General features: G+C 45.2%; 4 protein-coding genes across 5 annotated transcripts; all 4 read right to left on the bottom strand.

The window, feature by feature from the left end:
• Nucleotides 1–87: 87 nt before the first annotated feature.
• Nucleotides 88–3,649, bottom strand: LOC133170664 (tubulin polyglutamylase ttll6-like). Of its 2 annotated transcripts, none has more exons than XM_061303801.1 (11): nucleotides 3,155–3,649; nucleotides 2,894–2,956; nucleotides 2,780–2,820; nucleotides 2,593–2,711; nucleotides 2,384–2,514; nucleotides 2,147–2,300; nucleotides 1,939–2,082; nucleotides 1,777–1,862; nucleotides 1,132–1,357; nucleotides 373–551; nucleotides 88–311 (listed from the first exon to the last, which is right to left on the bottom strand). In XM_061303801.1, exons 2-11 carry the CDS (start codon nucleotides 2,953–2,955, stop codon nucleotides 110–112), a joined length of 1,344 nt encoding a protein of 447 aa, XP_061159785.1. In that variant the 5' UTR covers nucleotide 2,956; nucleotides 3,155–3,649; the 3' UTR covers nucleotides 88–109. The 2 variants fall into 2 exon arrangements, with proteins under 2 accessions (XP_061159785.1, XP_061159860.1); XM_061303876.1 differs by having other exon boundaries at nucleotides 2,894–2,938.
• A 662-nt stretch (nucleotides 3,650–4,311) lies between these two features.
• On the bottom strand, nucleotides 4,312–9,390 carry vgf (VGF nerve growth factor inducible). The gene is made up of 3 exons (XM_061301941.1): nucleotides 8,687–9,390; nucleotides 8,408–8,544; nucleotides 4,312–7,707 (listed from the first exon to the last, which is right to left on the bottom strand). The coding sequence occupies exon 3, from the start codon at nucleotides 7,676–7,678 to the stop codon at nucleotides 5,960–5,962; it is 1,719 nt and encodes a 572-aa protein (XP_061157925.1). The 5' UTR covers nucleotides 7,679–7,707; nucleotides 8,408–8,544; nucleotides 8,687–9,390; the 3' UTR covers nucleotides 4,312–5,959.
• A 141-nt stretch (nucleotides 9,391–9,531) lies between these two features.
• Nucleotides 9,532–12,778, bottom strand: LOC133143665 (AP-1 complex subunit sigma-1A). Its single transcript, XM_061265789.1, has 5 exons — nucleotides 12,560–12,778; nucleotides 11,385–11,563; nucleotides 11,199–11,307; nucleotides 10,989–11,126; nucleotides 9,532–10,913 (listed from the first exon to the last, which is right to left on the bottom strand). The coding sequence occupies exons 1-5, from the start codon at nucleotides 12,560–12,562 to the stop codon at nucleotides 10,866–10,868; spliced, it is 477 nt and encodes a 158-aa protein (XP_061121773.1). The 5' UTR covers nucleotides 12,563–12,778; the 3' UTR covers nucleotides 9,532–10,865.
• A 170-nt stretch (nucleotides 12,779–12,948) lies between these two features.
• Nucleotides 12,949–15,719, bottom strand: zgc:92429 (uncharacterized protein LOC445063 homolog). The gene is made up of 10 exons (XM_061304114.1): nucleotides 15,486–15,719; nucleotides 14,969–15,018; nucleotides 14,846–14,902; nucleotides 14,616–14,770; nucleotides 14,441–14,544; nucleotides 14,311–14,363; nucleotides 14,150–14,220; nucleotides 13,977–14,079; nucleotides 13,732–13,914; nucleotides 12,949–13,665 (listed from the first exon to the last, which is right to left on the bottom strand). Exons 1-10 carry the CDS (start codon nucleotides 15,547–15,549, stop codon nucleotides 13,246–13,248), a joined length of 1,260 nt encoding a protein of 419 aa, XP_061160098.1. The 5' UTR covers nucleotides 15,550–15,719; the 3' UTR covers nucleotides 12,949–13,245.
• Between the last annotated feature and the right edge of the window lie 114 nt (nucleotides 15,720–15,833).

The following is a 15,833-nucleotide window of genomic DNA, read 5'->3' as shown; positions in this document are numbered from 1 at the left end:
TAGTAACGCTCACATGTTTTTTACCATAGACCACGCGAGGCTTTGCACCCTCCGTATCCATAGCAACCACTAATGTCAGGGAAAGAGTTCAAAATGCCAACTAGCAGGTTTATTTCGATTGCATATTTTCAAACTGCCCAGTGACGTCATTGTTCTTGTTCTTGTAGAGCCTGTCCTCCACTTTTAAGTACTTGTCATATTTCTCCTTTCCCTCGCTGGGGTAGATCCTCTTGAAGCCTCCTAGGTGGTCGTCTTCGTAGCTCTCCATCTCTTCCACCATGGTCGCCCGTCGCTGCTGCTCGTTCTCCAACCTGGAAGGGACAGAAAGTTTCACGTCTGCTTGAAGAACCAAAACAAAACAAGGGTGACTACCTCTCCTCAATGCGCGCGTTCTGTTTCACGCGCTCCTCCAGCTTGCGCTTCTCTTCCTTGATCATCCGGCATCGGTCGAAGGGAGCCAAGTTGATAAGCACCATCGTGTCGTAAAGCAAGGCGTCCTTGACGTCGCGGTCTAACTGGAGCAGGGTGGAAAGATCTGGAGAGTGATTCACCTGAGAATTAATAAACAGAAACATCTGTCTTCAACATGGGTTCCTTTTCAGATAAAGGAGCTGAAGGAACAAAAAGGTCCGAACAAAGTACGGTGGTACCTTGACTTTCACGAGGAAGGCCTTAAAATCATCCAATGGGTTTGACATCGATTACAAATAGTGGAGCCGCAGATTCAAAGGCATATTCTTTATCCTCTCCAAACAACTATAAGAACTATGTTCTTGCCACACTTGTTTTGGCTGTAAATGTCTTCTTTCTGGGCTAACGTTGAAAAAAAAGTGTTGGGAGGACTGAGCACCTCCATATAGAATACATATCTGTATTACACTGCCCCCAAGTGGCCAAGGCGCATACAAGAAATCATCCTGGGGCCGTCAATTTCATTTTTTGGTTGTATTTTTGTGTAATGGGCTTTGGGGTGGAAGTTTTCTTTTAAAATTATGGATATTTCCATTTATTTCAAGAAGGAAAGACAATTTAAAACACGTTACGAATTTAACTCGTATCTCAAGGCACCACTGCAGTGTAAAAAAAAAAAAGTTGGAGATAGCATAGTAGACAAAAATAAAATGCGCCAACCTCAAGCACCCACGGCCTGTAGTGCTCGTCCAGAAGCACGTCAAAGCCGAGGATCTGGAAACAGGCGCTGCCCACCACGTGTTTGGAGAAGAGCGTGATGTAACCGTGCTGGATGCGAGAGTGAGCCAAAACCAGCGTCTTCACGATGCCGTCCTCGATGTTGCTCCAGATCTTCTCCGTGTTCCTGTAGGTGGACCGCAGCTGCTTCTTCAGTGTCGACAGTTTCCTAAAAGAAGTGTCATATATGGCAAAAAATAAAATAAAATTAGGATATTAGGCTTTGGGGTGAAATTTCAGGAAGAAATGAAAATCTCTTGCTTAATTGACCAATTTTTGAAGTAAATATAATAATAAAACAACATTTTTGCTCACTTCATGTGTACAAGTTATGAATTATAGGCAGAACGTTTTTACAATACTTAATTAGTATTAAATTTTACAATAAACAATGGGTAATTTTTTTTTGCCCATAATAAAAAGTGGATTTTAACTTTATTTATTATGATTTTTAAGTTTATCTTTGTATTGTTGTAATGTATTAAAAAAAATAGCAAAAATCATCAGATATTTTTGTTTGCTGACTTTTTTTTTTATACCAGCCGAATACTCAGTCGGGCTCTACATGTACCTTCCTTATGAGCGTACCTTTTGCTACCCGTCTTCTCATCATCGATGAAAGTCTCGCTGTCCTTGTTGATGGTAAAGTTGGTGAGATGCATGTACTTGTTATTCTGCCAAGCAGACCCCAACATGAGAGCTCGCGTTGCCCCACGTCATCAGCTGAGGTCGTCGGGCGCGTACGCTCACCACGTTTTCGTCGGTTGGCTCTTCATACTTGATGGTGCAGAAGCGGGCCAGGCCCTCATTGTACATGTAGATCCTCCACGGGTAGCACGAGGTCACCAGCACGTAGATGCGCATGTCGAACTTGAAGCCGTCGATAAGCAGAGGCTGGCGGGGAGCAAAGGGAGCCATTCGCGTGTCTTCCGACCGGCGTTTTTTGCAGGAGACTCACCTTGTCGATGTATTCCTGACAAATCATATCCTGTTCCGGCTGGATCTTCTCCCACGACGTAAAGATGGAGATACCTTTGCCCTGGCTGCCCGCATTGGGTTTGCAAATGTAACATTTGTCTTTGTCCCTGGCGTAGGCTTTGAAGAGGCCGTACCTGCAAAGGACAAAAGGGAGGGGGTCGCGTTAGCGCATGCAACACGCCAGTCAACATGACACGGAGAAGCAAGCAAAACACACTCGATGGGAAAGGTCCACGTTCGAGGAAAAATGTTGTAGTCTTTGGGGAAAAACTTGAGCATGTGCTTCCAGTTAGTTGCTAACGAATTTTTGTGGCAAATTTCAGTCATAGAGGGCAAATGGTTGATTTTCTGCAACAAAAGAAACAAAAAATATTGGCATGAAAAGAAAGGACTGCAAATATGGCATTTAAGAACAGGAATGAGTACCTGGTATGGTTTCATTTCCTTAAATTTGTCCTCACAAGGACGGGTATCGCTCCAAAACAGGGTCCAGTCTTCACCTACCTTCGCCTCTTTAATGCCTAACTTGTCAGCAGCCCGACGCACTAACACAAAAAATAGGCAGCGGCTTTTAATTTTGCTCACATATGTGTGATATTTTGTTGTTACCTACCACTGTCATAGCGGCAATTGGTGAGATTAATACCCTGACAACTACAAGAGGAGAAAGTCAATTAGAAGGACTACAATCAATCATTATGGGCGAAATAAATCATATTGCGTGTACCTGCAAAGTGGAACATCGTCGTCATCATCGTCTGTGAAAGGGCAGCTGTCCCAAAAAAACATTCTAAATGAAATTACAAATGTTTACATTTAAAACAAATATGCTTTAGGGCAAGCACGTCGGACAAATTCAATTCATATTAATGGTAATATATTATTTAAAATAAAAACTATAGACAGAAAGAGAGTTATGGGGCAAAGATAAGTAGATAATCAATTATTATTAATGTTTATCTTTTGATTTTTTTTTTTTTTGTCTCACCTTGTTTAGTAGCATCTGCGTGTGATAAAGGTTTTTATCCCCACGCTTTACTTTGGACAAATCGGGAAAAGCCATAGCGATCTGAAGTATTTTGGCAACATTGCTGGGACACGTGACGTGACGTCACCTCCCTCACCTTTGTCATACGAGCGGGACTCTGTAAAAAAGAGTTGGACTCCGTTTAAATGAATGCCACGCGTTGCTTGTTGTTCGTTCAAATCCTGGCTAAAATTTTCAGCCCAGTCTCGTCAGCTCGTCACGCCGAAAATCTTAATTATTCCTAATTATTTACAATTAACTAAACTGCTTTTCCAAAACAAGCAGGGGATCATGAGTATTCTAACACACGCTGTAAGAACCAACTATATTACACGAATATCTAAAATGTTGTTTTTGAATAGGTATCACTAAAAACTATAATTTAACAGGTTAAAACGTCGCCTTTCCTTTCGACAGGTAGAATTAAAAATTTTGGAAACCATCTTGGAAAACGAGTTATTTTGCTTCCGGGTTGAAAAACAACAACTTCCGGGATGACGTTTCTTGCTCAAATGATTAGTCTAATCATTAGACCGTTAAACCATTGAGATTGGAATTAATTGCTAGTTGGCGCCACGCAGGGAATTAAAACAACACATTTATGTGGCTTGTTATTTTAAATTTTTTTTTTTTTAGTAATCAAAATGATTTTATTTTTTTCATGTTTTCAAAAAATTAATTAATAGCAGCCACAGCTACAGAGATTTCCACTCCCAAAGGTTAGTCAATAATAATAATAATAATAATAGTTAATAATGAATAATAATTAATAATAATAACTCAAGAATAGACCATGTTGCATATGAATAAGCAGAAGGAGCCTGGATGAGGCAAGAGACGCGTGCTGGATGGCTGCAGTTGAGCCCGCAGAGGTGCAGTGATTCATGATGTCACATGCTGAGGACTGGGGTGACTCATCCACCAACATCCTCCCTCACGCTGCCGCTGCAGAGCAACACATTCAACATTCGTGCACACGTGATTGCAGCAGCCGCGCGCACACACAAAATCTGCATTCACATCACACGCAAACTCATGTTGATGCCTGAGGGGAGGGGGGAGTAAATGGACACACACTGTCCACAATGAAGCTTCTCTTGCTTAAAAAAGCAGTCGACTTTATTGGTTTCTTTGTGTGTAGCAAAAGTAGTCATTGACATGCGCATACTTGCATATCCAGCAAACGCATGTTTATTGGACAATTTGAACAAGATACATCTAAAGAGGTCTTGTACAGGCAACAACAGTACATCACTCAAACAAGGATCATCTCAAGGTACGACAACATTGCTTCTGTCATCTTGAAGACATTTTTTTTTTTAAATTCTTTTTCATTGTTGCGTTGGAATCTCGTAAGAGAAGACATTTTAGATGCAATTATACCTAAACGTGCACACTTCTTTACACGCAGATGCCATCTTGATCTCATACAAATATCAGTTTGGTACAAATTACAAAACTTGTTTTCATGAGAGCGGTTGGGATGAATTTGTTGAGATTGTCGATGCCGTGATTTGGGAATATTATGGCCACATGGCAAATTTATTTTCTTCTCCCCTTAGCAACAAATAATAGTCACAAAATGTCCAAAAAGCAACATGGCCATTTCCCCTTCTCGCCTGTGAAGACACTTCTTAGTCCTGAAGCAGCTTTTTGGAATCATTCCGTGTGTGTTTACATTCCCCAAGTGGAGCTCATGGATCATACAAAAAAAAAAAAAGATGAGCAAAATGAATGAATAAATGCTAACAATGTCACAGTGACCTGTAAGGCAGCGTATATGTTATCAATATGTAAACAACTTCAACTGACAAATGTAGAATAGTGATTGCGCAACCTGGTTTAAACATTACCAAATGGAATTCAATTTAATTTTTCGTGCGGGAGGGAAAGTTGCTTCTTTGCAGGAACATATTACTTTTCACCACAACCTGGTAACCTATTTTTTGGTCTCTTCACTTATCATGCGTATGGGTAGTTTATTGGATCGAAATCTTGACCCAACATGCTGGGTCAAATCCTTACCCCATTCCGCTGGGTCTTATTGCAATTTTTTGTTTTTGTCCAGCAATGTGACTCCGAGCCACTGGCGGAGCTAGGAATTCTTTCAAGAGAGGGGGGGGGGGGGGGCAGGGGGCGGCCCAAAGATATCTCAGGGGTCTGCAAAACATATATTTTTGACAAACCCCCAAAATGGGGAAATGTTGAAAGAAAATATCAGGAAAAAAACGATCCAAAAGTCGATTATACACCTGGGGTGTCCAAGAATATTTCGAGGGCAGTGCCCCCCCACACACACACACACTTAAGTGCTCCCAGCAGATCTTGGCAGTAAAAGAAAAGGAATGGCATGTAGACTTTGGCACTATAGCAACAAGGTAATTGAAGTTGTGCAAAGGGATGAGTCACCAGAGTCATTACAGTGCTGCCTCGCTGCCCCCGCCATCAAATACTGTACGTCCTTTTCGCAAATGTCGTTTTTGCTCTTTTGTTTGAAAGGCCAACCGCATACACAGTATGTGAAATTGAACGTGCACAAATAATAAAAACAACACAGTGACGCTTCAGTCATTCCTGTGTATTCTTCTGGCCATGTGGTGAGATTGATTGACCGTCCTTTGATTGTTCGAATGTTTTGGGAGTTCAGAAGCGGGCCGATTAAAGCCCTTCCGGAATGGATCGGATGATGACAAAAATAGAAACACTCCTCGGCACCGGATCCGTTCTCTTCCTTAAGCCCCGCCTTCCCGGGCTGGCTCGCCACTTTCAGTCTTGCACCCGAGGCCTCTTCATGAGTAGCTGCTCAATGTATTTCTCCAGTTGTCCCTTACTGTCGGACAAGTATCCCTTTGGGGGCGACTGGTAAAACGGATCTTGTGGCGGAGGGAATCTGGGAGCGGCCAGTGGCCTCGAGGGGAGGCGGTATCTGGGGTAGAAGGGCTTGCGCTGCAGGGCGGCAGGGGGCTTCCTGAAGCGGGGCTGCACCCAGTTGAGGTAGCGCTGCTTGGGCTGGAACGGGGACCGCTGGAGGAAGGTGTTTAAGGCCAGAGCGCGGTTGGGTACGTAGTATCGGTACGTGGGGCGAGGAGGAGGGAAGTAGACCGGGTAGAAGGAGGGCCGGGTGTACGGGTAGCGCGTCCAACTCCATTGGCTTTGCTTCACCGGTTTCAGAGCTTTGGGCCACATATAAGGTTTGGATACCGGAGTGCTCCAGAATTCCTTGGATTTCGTTGGCGATTGCTCTTGAAACCAGTTTTTTAGGAGATGGCGCGATGGAGACGGTTGCTTGGAGAGGGGAAAGGTCATCGGACGGCTTTCGGAGTCCGGAAATGAGGACACGGGGATTTGCGGGTTCACGTCTTTTTTCTTCTTCTTCTCCACGTCGCTGATGATGTCCACCACGTCGTCGGCGGGCAGGTGGAGCTTGCTGGAGATCTCGATCAGCTTGTCGATGGTCTGGGGGTCGATGTCGTCCTCCTCCTGCTCTTCTTCGGACCTCTTGTCTTCGGCGGCGTTGGGGGAAGACGAGGCGTACTTCCTGCCGCCGCCGTTCTGCTTGACCATGTAGCGCAGCAACATGTCCGAGGCGATGTCTGCTAGCTTTTCCTCCTCCATTTTGGCTCGCTGCACCTCGGCGGCTTGCCTCCTCATCTCCTCTTGCTCGGCTTTGGCCCGGGCCTCCTCTTCTTGGGGACTCAACGTCTCCTCCTCCTCCTCCTCGTCCTCTTCGGGCGGAGGCGTGTCTTTGAAGTCATCCATGAAGTTGCCTCTGAATGATGGAACATTCAAGTTCTGCTGGGTCTCCTCTTGCCATTTCAGTTTCTTCTTGGACAGCGCCACATTGTTGCCTTTGTTGAATGGGATGATGTCATTGTAGCTGCTGTAGCCGCGACTTTCCCTCTGGTTTGGCTCCCCCGCTCTCTTTGCGGCCGTATCCAAACGTGGAAATTCTTTCATCATGGTCTCCAGATTCTTAAGCTCCTCCGGGTTGAGCTGCTCTTCCTCGGCGCCTTGCTCGGCCGGCGGTTGCTTCCGGGCCGGGACCGTCTGGCTCGTGGTGCGACTGCTCACCCGTTCCGTCATCCTCTCCTCCTCTTCCTCGGCTTTTTTCTTCTCCTCCCTCGCTTGTGAGGCCATCAGCAGCTCCAGCTTGAGTCTACCATCTCTATCCCGCTCTTCTCCTTCGGGTTGGTCTCCCGCCACGGGGTCTTCCTCCCTCCTGCTCTCCGCCCGGGTGTGATTGAGCGCCCCCAGCAAAAGCGCCGCGAGTGTTTTGGGATCCATGTCGTCAAAGAGGTCATCTCCTTGCGCCTCCCTCTCTGCGATTCGATCCTCATCCCCGTCGCTCTGCCCATCTCTCGACGGCGCCATCTCGGTAGGGATGACACGTTGGGTGTCGGGGGTCGCGGTGGGGACAGCCGAGGAGGCCCACGCAAAGACAACCAAGAGGAGAAGGACACTTGGGGTGTTGCGGGAACCCATCATGGCCTCTGGTGAGCAGGATGAAGAAATTCCTGGAGAAAATTGAAACATATTTCAGCTACTATAAATCACATCAAACAAATCCCTAAATCAAATTTTAGTGTGAAATCCATATGGAGATAACCTTAATCTTCTTTTTTTTTTTGTCCAATCAGATGCCACCTTCCGTGTGTTTCCATGTCAACGTAATCTACCCACAGCCTTTAGATTCGCTAACATAACTCCGACTATACTAGCAATTAGACTTTTTTTTTTTTTAATTGGATCATCCGTACAGAGCCAGAGCGCTGGCCGTGGATGACATCATCATGGTGTTCTAATTGGTTTCAGAATTAAGAAGTGGACTAAGTTCACAGTCACAGCAAAGTGCTGCAGTCCCGCCGCTCGCCTGCTCTGGCAGCCTGTCAACAGACGGGGGGCCATAGCCCTGCTCCGATTGGCCTTGAGGAGCGTTGACAGTGGCCACTTCATTAGGGACGCCTGCCCAATTCTAAAGCGACACTCCAGCAAGACGATAACAAACATGTTACATTATACTAAAAATCAATGATGCATGCCCTGCCAATCAAACCTGATACGGCCATTGCGGGTGAAAAGCAAAAAAATGAAAAAAAAAATACATAAAAATGCATTCATTAAAAAAAATATATATATATATATATAGTTATTGTTTTAGCTATGATTTTTTTATTAGGATGTATTTATTTGCTTTGGCTGGGGGTGCAGTCCTACCTTTTGAGTGGGGTTATTTTTGATGAGGGGTGGGGGGGGGGGGAGTCATGGTGATAATAGCTTGGCTGTGACGAGAACAGTGATGAAGGTGCTGATGATGATGACAACACCGAATCCATGCATCGTGAACAATCCCGCTTTAAAATCACATTAGTGGACAAAATAAGAGTCATGTTGGAATTGGATATGAACAGTTTCTCATTCAACTTATTTTCATTATTGTCAGCTTTTTGTAAGATGGTGAAATTGCATTTTGTATTATTAGAAGTTGAGACTCACTTGAGGTGGGAGCACTGTGAGGGGATTCCAGCCTCCGCTCCTTAGGACGTCACAGTCTTGTTGTCACGCTTCACAGCACACTTCCCCGTGGGTGTGCGTTTCTCCTTCTCCTTCTCTTCTCCTTGTCCTCCTTTTGAGTCGCTCTTCTGTTTTCTTTTTTTGTTTTTCTTCTTAGGATTTCCTAACGTCCTTTTCTGTTTTTGTTTTTCTTCTTAGGATTTCCTAACGTCCGCTCCACTTGCTTGGATTCCAAAGCCGGGATTCCTCGTCTCCCTCGTCTTGTTTTCAGCACCGCGGACAGCGTCAGTGCCTCTTATAGAGGACCACCCGGGACACGTGACACATGCGTCAAGCGCCCCCATTGACGTCACCAGTCCGGGTTCCATTCATAAGGAATTTCTGCACCGCCTTGGTTAACCCCGCCCCCACCTCCCTCCTCCCATCAGATCAATGAGCTGCAATGCTCAATGAATTTGCAGTGAAAGCACAATCATGAAAAATGTATACACACACACATCTCCTATGTTTTATTTTTAATAATAATTTTCAGATAACCATGGCTGGTAAAAATTCTTTTTATGAAAGACTACTGGACAGTCGTATGCACCTTTTACAAATTTGCATTGATTCGTCCATAATGGTTTGTATACAAACAATTTAGGGACATTTGTATTTAACTTGAGTGTGGAAGAAATGACCTGGCTGCCATGGTTATCCGAAAATTAAAAAAATAAAACAGCACACAAATACACAAGGCACCAACAAACCGCAAGGCAATATAAATAAAACCAGTCTAAAAAAACCAAACAAAAAACATGTAAACATCAGACTAAAAACCGCCAAAATTAGCTTGAAATCTTTTATTTAACCGTTATAAAATTGCTTTCACACACCTGTTAAAACATCCAACAGATCCAAGAAGTTCATTTTCTCTCCAAACAACTCTTGTTTGATTCCAATGTCTTGCAGGGCTTTGTTTCAAATACAACAATTAGAACATTAGATTCCTTTAAAAAACAAAAAAAAACATTCACATAACATGAGCTGAGCCATCTCAAGTTGAAGTTAGGTATTGAATCAAGTCAAGAACTGAAGTTCTTCCAAACAGGCACACGCACAAATAAAGCTGTCGACCAACATGCATACGTTGACAAAGTATTTTTCATCAAGGCCAAAAAAAAAAAAAAAAACCCACAAGCCAGCACCCCAAATGAAAACCCTCCTTACAGTAGAATAATTATTATCCCTCTGGCTTGGAAAAAGTACCCTAAAAAAAGCAATTCAAGTGCAGCAAGATACAAAGCAAAGAGAAAAGCGGAGCTTGCAAAATGCAGAAAAACTTCCAGCCATTTGCTCAAACTCAAAAGGTGGAATGTTCTTTTCCAAGTGACTTAAGCTTGATTTCTACACAAGTGAGTCAGCGAGCCCCAAAGCGACTTGGGAACTCCTCCCACTCAAAAGGAACATTCAAGCAAGCTTGCTCATCGAAGAAAAAAAAAAATAAATTAGCGTTTCAACTCCCCCACTGAAAAATGCTGCCCACTCGCTGTGGATTTTGAGCAGATCGACCGAGTTCGAACCCAACCCAAAGTTCGGCTTAGTCGGGGACCCAGCAATCGGACGTGCTTCACCTGATTGGACGCCAAAAGCTGACGATGTCATGTCGCAGTCCCAGCGTAGCGGCAGTGATGTTCAACTTCTTTGGTTCCTCTTTCCCAGCGGACGCTTCATTAGGCACACCTGTTACCTCAAAATGTCCCCACGTGTGACGCGTGGAACATTTCAAATGAAAAGCGACTATGGACTCAAATTGTCTCCTTGGTAACCGACCTCAATAAAATGCCCGCTAAAGTCACACTGTCTAGCTGCCGGCGACTCACAACGGCGTACACAATGTTGGAATCGGGACACAAAACAAACTTTTCTCGTGTTGGGGGGACATGCTCGAAATTTGCATTTTCTTTCCTAAGGTTTGTCCCCATTTGCTTCTGACCATCAAGTACACTTCCAGGTCACTCGTACAAATAGAAATACATACAGACAGACCGTGTGCGCACTATGTCACACAAACACACACACTCACACGGATGAGCCGGCTCGTACCCACGCGCTGCATCACAGTCCACCGAGCAACAAGAGACACACAGAAGCCGTGTTCAGTCTCGTCCGCGAGTGTCCGCTACGCTAAGCCCATCTCCTCCAACACGCTCCTGGGCGACTCATCTTCCTGCGTGGCGGGAAAAAAAGACATGAGACGAACGAATGGAGAGTGAGGTGAAAGAGGAAAAAAAAAAAAGAAGACCTCCTGCAGGATGTCGGCTTGCTCGATGGCTTTGAGGACGCTTTTCTTGGAGGTGTCCTGGATCTCTCCTCCCATGAGGAACTCATCCAGGATGAAGTAGGCCTTCTCGAAATTGAAGATGATGTCCAGCTCGCACACCTGAGCGAGTACACGACATCAGAGGGAGCAAGACTTGGACACGTGGGACACAAAGACACACGTGTCACTCACGCTGCCAAAGTATTTATCCAAGAGTTCGACAAAGCGATGGATGACTTCCAGCGTGATGAGCTCGTTGTCGTGCTCCTCCACAGCGCAGCAGAAATACAAGCTGGCGTACCTGCGCGGCATTTTTGAGGCATCTTACGCTTGCGTGGTCAAATGTTTACAACATTTTAGCGTATTGTCAAAAAAAACCTCTTATAGACAATTTTGAGGTCCCGCCACTCCAGGAAGCTGCACATTTTGGGCTTGCGGGCGAGCACGATCTGCATCAGCTCCCTGACCATCTTCTTCTTGTCGCGCTCGGCCGTGGCTGTGTACCACTTCTGCAGCCGCAGCTTGCCCTGTCGACTGAACAGCAGCATGAAGCGCATCTGGGGAGGTACAAGAAAAGGCTGCATAGGAGTTCACTTGGCTTGGAGATCCAAGACCAGACGGTCGGTGATAAATGAGGCCTGACGAGTACAACAATAATAAAAACACAGTGAAATTAATGTATTCAGGTTCATGGCCCATTGCGCCGATCTTCTGGTGTGCTTGGCCAGCTAGAAGCCGCAAAGGACAGACGAGCGCCGTCTAACTCCTCGGTCAGCTCATCAGTGCGGCACTGATCTTAGTCATTCTACTCAGAGGAGAAAGAATGTATGACGACTTTGTGCACTATATCGTCTATCTTTGGCGTGATGCGTAAATTGTGTTCAATCCTTGGCGTAAAGGATTAAAGCGCTGCGACTTAGATGCTATTTTGCGTTAGCATTGTTTGGAGTACACAAAGAGTGTCTTTGTTTGACGTAACAATCAAATGGATTTCAACTGGGAACGGCGATAAAGAACTTAAAAGTTTAAGAATGATCCCGTCTATTCAATTTTTGCGGACATGTCAAAGGGAACATTTCCAAAAATGACACCTAGTATCTATCTCAAGGCTTTTTGTATTTACTAATGTATTAATATTGACTGAGCAAATGTACACAAATTGAGCATATGAATCTTCTATTGTACCTTAGTATTTACTTGAAACTTCAACTGACATGTGATTATAACATTTCAAAAGAATACTCAACATTATTGACAAAACGCTCTCATTGTTGACGGTAACGACTGCCTGGAGCTTTAACACCCGGCAAGTGAAGGGCGCTTTAATTGTACATACACTTAAAAATGGACTTTTTGGACCACGACATGCCAGGATAAAAAAAATCCTGGGTTGGTTCTGAGCATCTATTTCGCCGCGAACCCGCTACCAGATGCCAGGTGAGAAGGTAGCGCAGGTAAGGGGCCACTTCCTGAAACCTTACACCTTGCTAGCATTAGCATAAGCACACGAAGTGTAAGTGGCTCCTCTCTCCCGGCGAAAACGGACAACTTACCATTTTCCGAATGTTTTGGATCGATACCACGACCGTTTCAGAGCACCTGTCCCTCGGAAAGTACCCCACGGGGTAATTCGTTCACACTGCGGTTAGTGTTGATACTTGTTCATGTCTGCCAGGTACTGTGTGCGCGTGAGTACACATTACACAGTAAAGTACAGTAGAGGAAAAATGATCACCTCCTTCACCGAAGCAGGGTTAAGCCCCACTGAGCATGCGTAGCCGGCTTCTTCACGTTTCCCAAAGCGGTTGGGGACTCGAGGACTCAGTGCACGAGCGCCATCTAGTGCACAGTTTTAGTACGATGTGCTACGTGGCTCGTTCAAATTGAGCCATGCGGACTTGCATTTGGCTAGTTAGCGCAGAAATGCCCCAACAATGGACTATTTTGTGTATTTATATAGAATTTTATTTGCAAGTTACAGAAACGTTTACTGCAAAAAAAAGTAATTAGTTAAATTGAAATTTGCCACTATACAAGGTGAAACTAATGTTATTCTACTGGTGTGGGAGTAATATGTATGCTATCGTAGATGTTAATCATATCAAATGTTTGTGATTTATCACAAACTGACAATTACACAAACACTTTCATTGGAACTTACATTTTAGCATTAAAATGATTTTGATGTTTCTGAGTGTAACATCAATTATTATTTTTTGTTTATTATACTCTGGATGTTTCATTCCAGTTCAGGCATATCTTCATATCCCTCCTCTTCCTGCTGCCTCTTGAGTTCCTCCATCTTCTCCTCGGCTTTCCTCTCGTTCTCTATGGCCTTCCTCATCTCCTCCTCTACCTCCTCCCTCTTTACATTCTGCACCTCTTTCACGTCGGCCCGCCGTTCGCCTCCGCCCGCCTCCACTTGCGTCTTTGTCGGCGCCGTGTCGTAGGCCCACTCCTCGTCCGAGTCGCTGATGTCATCGTCGTCGATGTCCCAGTCGGGATCTTGCGACTCCTGGGCGTCGTCGGCCGTGGGCTCCGGCTCGGGTTTGTAGTTGGGGTCCTCCAGTTTGCCCCACGACACCTGGTCAGCTTTGCGGAGAGTAATCTCCACTTTGGATGGAACCATGTTGACAACACTGTGCTGGACACTGATGACCTGAGAGCACGGAACAGGGACGATCAGGAGAAAAGCTGTTCTGATAGAACTCTAGTATTCACGCACCCCCCAAAGGTGAAAGTCTCTCTTGAAGATCTTGTTGCTTTCAAACTGGACATGACAGGAGACCACGGTCCCGTTGGCCTCGATGCAGCTGTACTCGGCGTTGGCGTTTTTGGCGTAGATCGTCACCACGACGCTGTTTGCCGTCTGGTGCCAGTCATGTCGACACGCCACCTTCTTCTTGTCCTGTCGACATGTTCGCAAAAGTCAGTGGATTTTTTTTTTTCACATATTGCCTTGCTGCAAACCTGCTTGGGGACCCAACGGTGTTTTCCGGTTGTGCAGCCCTTCTGTTCCAGGAAGGCATTGAAGTCTACGGTCCTAATGCAGCAGCAGCTCCAGTACTTGTATCTGAGGTTGAAAGTCACAGATGCATCAGCTGGGATGATCCTAACTGCACAGTTTTTTGTCTTGCATTTACCCCTCATGGAAGACCGGCGCACCAGGATGGTGCGTGCAGTCCTCCTGGTTAGTTTCTGGGCTCTGATAGCTCTGAACACATAAAAACATTATAGACCAATCCTCAAAGTCTGGCATGGATGATGGGCTTCTGGAGAGACAGACAAGAAAAGGCTCACTTACTGTTCTGCATCCTGAATTCTTGCATCGTGTGCCTTGCAGCACATATTGGCTCTCTGGCAAAAACAAAAAAAATCAATCCGATTGTTGAATAAAACCGCAAAGCCTAAACTAGCATTTATTCGACAGCCACCTTTCTTCTCCTTTTCCGCCTTCTCGTTTATGTTCAGCTTCTCCAGCTCCTTCGCGAGGGACGGCGCCACCTTGAGGGGCAATTTGGTCTTGGCTTCGTCTGAACTGTGCACATGCACCACATTTTATATTTAAAAAGTCTGACGGAAAAACACCGGGAATGACAGGCAACACACCTTGGTCTCTCTTTCTGTAGCTTTTCAGAAGATTTGGGACCCTGGTAGATGATCTCCTGGCCGTTGCCGATTTTACTGTCAGCCTTGTCGGACGACACTTCGGGCAGCAAAGGCTCTTGGGGTTTTTCGTTGCTATGGCGCCCGCGGGTGCAGCCCTGTAAGTAAATAATAAGAAAAATTAGGCGAAAAAAACAAATCATAACATCAAAACAACCTTTAAAGAGTTTTACCTTGATGGAGAGAAATTCCGAGAAGTCTGTTGTCCTCTTGCGGCAGCATGACCAACCCTGAAGGAAGCATTAACCTTTTTATTTTTGAGAGGGTTGTTTTGGTTGCACCTTGACAAACATTACCTTGAGTGCATCGTGGAAAATGGGGTTTCCAGGATGGAAGAGACAGGAATCTTTTCAAAGAGAGACAGAAAGCAAAGTTGCTGCAACTATGTCCACAATGTGACTGTCAAAATAGTTTTGGCAGAGGATAAAGAATATATGCCTGGGAGATTTGTTGTACCGTCTAGCTGTTTTGTTTTGAAATAATTATTGTCAAAGCATTATAATAACGCTGAATCAATCCGCCGATTGCGGTTCTTGTTACTTGTTAGCAGTGTTGCCACAGTTAGCTTGAAGAAAAAAAAAAAAGAACTGTTACAATAAAAAAAAAAGTGATTCATTAATAATGTATTTATTGACAGGCGATTAGCATTACGCTAGCAAACGTTAGGGGCTTGGAATTCTTTTGTCTCCTAATGCGTTTGAAAGTACGGCAAAATAAAACCGCTGCTACCCGCTATCTGAGGAACAATGAATGAACTTGCTAAACGACACGTGGGTCCACAGATTCATCTGGAATTTTCTGAGAGACACTCACCATCCTTGTTGTTGTTTGCATCAAAAGTCTGCCCGCAGCATTTGTTGTAGCACACCAGCGCCATGTCGACTCTCCCGCCGTGGCTCCGACTTCCTTTTGTAGTCCAGGAGCCGCTTCTCCAGAAGTTTCTATGATCGGGAGAGGTCCAGAAGGCGAAAAGGAAGGCCACCCCCTATGAACACTTCTCTTTCTAGCTGGGGGAAAGACAAAAATAGCAGCTCACCTCCCTCTTGCTGTCGTGCTACAGCTGTTGTAGTTTATCTGCAAGCCGGGGGGGGGGGGACATTCCTTGTTTGCGAGGGGGGCGGTCAGCTGTCACTCTAGGCCCGGTCCTCGGAGACTTGCTGG

The sequence above is a fragment of the Syngnathus typhle genome, linkage group LG1 (assembly GCF_033458585.1).
Source record: "Syngnathus typhle isolate RoL2023-S1 ecotype Sweden linkage group LG1, RoL_Styp_1.0, whole genome shotgun sequence".
In the NCBI taxonomy this organism is placed as follows: domain Eukaryota; kingdom Metazoa; phylum Chordata; class Actinopteri; order Syngnathiformes; family Syngnathidae; genus Syngnathus; species Syngnathus typhle.
This window is presented reverse-complemented; position numbering and strand designations above follow the sequence as displayed.

Excerpts from the sequence above, each read along its gene's own strand:
- zgc:92429 (XM_061304114.1), bottom strand. The coding sequence starts at position 15,549 with ATGGCGCTGGTGTGCTACAACAAATGCTGCGGGCAGACTTTTGATGCA. Across the intron at positions 14,080-14,149 it reads GCGCCGGTCTTCCATGAGGG|ATACAAGTACTGGAGCTGCT; the intron begins GTAAATGCAAGA and ends TTTCAACCTCAG. Across the intron at positions 13,915-13,976 it reads ACCGTTGGGTCCCCAAGCAG|GACAAGAAGAAGGTGGCGTG; the intron begins GTTTGCAGCAAG and ends ACATGTCGACAG.
- LOC133143665 (XM_061265789.1), bottom strand. Across the intron at positions 11,308-11,384 it reads CTCAAAATTGTCTATAAGAG|GTACGCCAGCTTGTATTTCT; the intron begins GTTTTTTTTGAC and ends AATGCCGCGCAG. Across the intron at positions 10,914-10,988 it reads AAGCCGACATCCTGCAGGAG|GAAGATGAGTCGCCCAGGAG; the intron begins GTCTTCTTTTTT and ends CCCGCCACGCAG.
- LOC133170664 (XM_061303801.1), bottom strand. The coding sequence starts at position 2,955 with ATGTTTTTTTGGGACAGCTGCCCTTTCACAGACGATGATGACGACGAT. Across the intron at positions 2,515-2,592 it reads AGGAAATGAAACCATACCAG|AAAATCAACCATTTGCCCTC; the intron begins GTACTCATTCCT and ends CTTTTGTTGCAG. Across the intron at positions 1,863-1,938 it reads AGCCAACCGACGAAAACGTG|AATAACAAGTACATGCATCT; the intron begins GTGAGCGTACGC and ends TCTGCTTGGCAG.
- vgf (XM_061301941.1), bottom strand. The coding sequence starts at position 7,678 with ATGATGGGTTCCCGCAACACCCCAAGTGTCCTTCTCCTCTTGGTTGTC.